The sequence below is a fragment of the Danio rerio genome, chromosome 14, assembly GCF_052040795.2.
Source record: "Danio rerio strain M-AB ecotype USA chromosome 14, GRCz13ab, whole genome shotgun sequence".
Lineage (NCBI taxonomy): Eukaryota > Metazoa > Chordata > Actinopteri > Cypriniformes > Danionidae > Danio > Danio rerio.
The window spans coordinates 42,917,470-42,920,000 of record NC_141034.1 but is presented as its reverse complement, the minus strand read 5'-3'; the positions used below and the strand labels follow the sequence as shown (position 1 = coordinate 42,920,000).

Here is a 2,531-nt window from a genome sequence, read left to right as displayed (position 1 = left end):
TCTTGTTTTTGAAGAATCTGCCACTATACTGACACACAGGAATTCGTAGCTTTGCCCTCTTCTGAAAAGAGCACAATCTCTTTTAAATTTAAAGCGACAGTCACCAAAACGGCACAATTTGGATCAAAGCCTAAGGGGAAGTTTCAAAGAAATATAAAACATTCTTTGTGAGGTAATTTGAGCTGAATCTTCACATACACACTCTATGTACATCAGAGATTTATTTTACATCTTGTAAAAAGGGGCAAAATAGGTCCCCTTTAAAAACTACTTTACTGCATATCCAGGCACTAAGGCGTATTCTCATACAATTTTGTGGATGTTAAGTTGCTTGTTCATTGACACATGATGCACATAAATGAATTAACAATGAAGTAATTTATGCATTGACAAGACAAACTGAGAAGAGTAGAGATGAACAGTAACTTACAATGACTAAACAATAACACCTCTTTCATAGTGTGTTGGCCACTCGCCCTCACATGCCACAACAATCTTTCGACTAGACTCTTTGCCTCTGTATCTGCAATTTGGGTGTCTTTCCCCACTTCTCAGTGTACAGGTAATAACAGTGAACTGATTGTTGCTCATGTACAGGTCTCTGTTATCAGTTTGTCGAGTTCCACCCCCAGTACAAACTGTTCTAACATGGTTACCATTTGCTTGAATGAAGGTGTTGACTTCTTTGCAGTCATTGCCAGTTGGAAATCGTGTGATGCGTCTCTGACGCATGACTCTGTCACATGTCTGCTCAGTTATGCCTCCATAGACATGCTGGGTGAGGAAATGCTCATAACGGCGCCTTATTTCTGCTGGTTGACCGTAAGTGGACAATGAAGCACAAAGGAGCAGCAGCACAACTGCTGTACACCGATGAATCCCCATGATCTAGCGAGAAATGACTGACAAATGACAAAATAAAGTGTTTTTGGCAGAAAATAGGCATATGATGATACAAGATACGATCATTAGATAACATTTTACAATAAAGCATTGTTAGTAAATGAAAATAGCACATTTATGACGGACATTATGATGATGTTAATCTAGAAAAAAAACACATGAACTTTATTAGATTAATAAATGTTAGAGATGTACTGACTGTAGAAACAAACAAAAAAGAAAATGGATGACGTAAGTGTTGTGATCACATACCTTGCTCTTCTTGACAAAGAAAAAGTTTGCTCCAAGTCTTCTATTATCTGTAGGCTTTAAGAGAATCAAAAGCAGGCCATAAATAAATCATGAAAAACAGATGTGAAACAACTCTCTGAAACGGTACAAACCTGCAGCTTCAGTTTGGGCTTGACTGCTGTGTGTTTGTAATGCTGTCCCTTTTATCACTAACCTTTAGACATGTGACCTGATTAACGGGAAATGTTTAATGTTTAAAAGCTCAAACAATCAATAATCTCTGACAAAAGTGCTTTCGTTTTTTTTTTGCAGAAGGTCTTAAATTTGATATTCTATACTTCCTGGTCAAACACAATGGTTAATAAAACCTTTACAAAGCTATAAATAAAGAACACTGGTGACAGGCTACCTGAAAGTGACACTAATCAATACAGTAAATACACTCACTGACCACATTAGGTCTACTATTAACTGCCATCATTTTAATGGCATATATTGAAAACATTTCTCATAGTTTTTGGTCCTTATTGACATGATAGCAGCACACAGTTACTGCAGATTTGTACTGTGCAGACTTCGGTTGTAACAAGTTTTCTTTTATTTTTGTCTTTCTATCAGTTCAAACCAGTCTGACCATTATTTTCTGACCTCCATCATCAACAAGACATTTTAACCCACACAACTGCTGCTCACTGGATATTTTTTCTCTGATATTCATTCCCTGTAAGCTCTGTAAGATACGGTTAAGCATGGAAATTGCAGTAGATGCCCTTTTCTTGTATCCAAGTCAGTTAAATCACTTTTCTTTTTTCTCATTCTGATGAGATCATCTTGACCACATCTACATGCAAATCACACACCACTGTCTATATTTTTGAGAATCTCGATAAAGTTAATGGGGTGTGTTTTCTCATAGAATATGTGCCACTTAATTGTTCTTCTTGTGCGTGATCATGAGAAGCCTGCCAGCTTGTGCATAATATGCGACCTTGCTATCAGGTCAAGGTCTTGCTATGACTTTACCGCCCTTTTTTTATTCCTTGTTTCCGGAACTGTCCATTGCTGGACTCAGACCTGCTCCACATACCAGATACTACACCATACAAGGGAAGCTACTGAGCAAACTGACACTGCGTGTGGGGAATTTGGTTATGGATCACAGACACATTTAAGATGTTTTTGTGGATTTTATGCTTATGTTCGGTGCTGTGTGAACACCTGCGCAAACATCTGCATGAAAACAAATTGCGGTTTTCTAAAAAAAAAAATTGTAGCCCTGGGCACATATTCGCAATGAGTCTGTGTTAGACTCATTTTGTTTGTTTGGTTTTTGCACTCAACACATGCATGCTTTTGAAACCTATTGAACCCTTTCACTTGATCTTTTAAATACGTTA

At 37.5% G+C, this 2,531-nt stretch overlaps 1 protein-coding gene across 1 annotated transcript in view; it reads right to left on the bottom strand.

Moving 5' to 3' along the window:
• Positions 1-1,311, bottom strand: part of rnasel3 (ribonuclease like 3) — a 1,466-nt gene extending 155 nt beyond the window's left edge. The window contains 3 exon segments of the mRNA NM_001099453.1: positions 1-902; positions 1,156-1,209; positions 1,287-1,311. The exon segment at positions 1-902 is cut by the window's left edge and continues 155 nt beyond it. Coding sequence (NP_001092923.1) covers positions 436-885 — 450 coding nt within the window. The 5' untranslated portion in view covers positions 886-902; positions 1,156-1,209; positions 1,287-1,311 and the 3' untranslated portion in view covers positions 1-435.
• Positions 1,312-2,531: the final 1,220 nt, after the last annotated feature.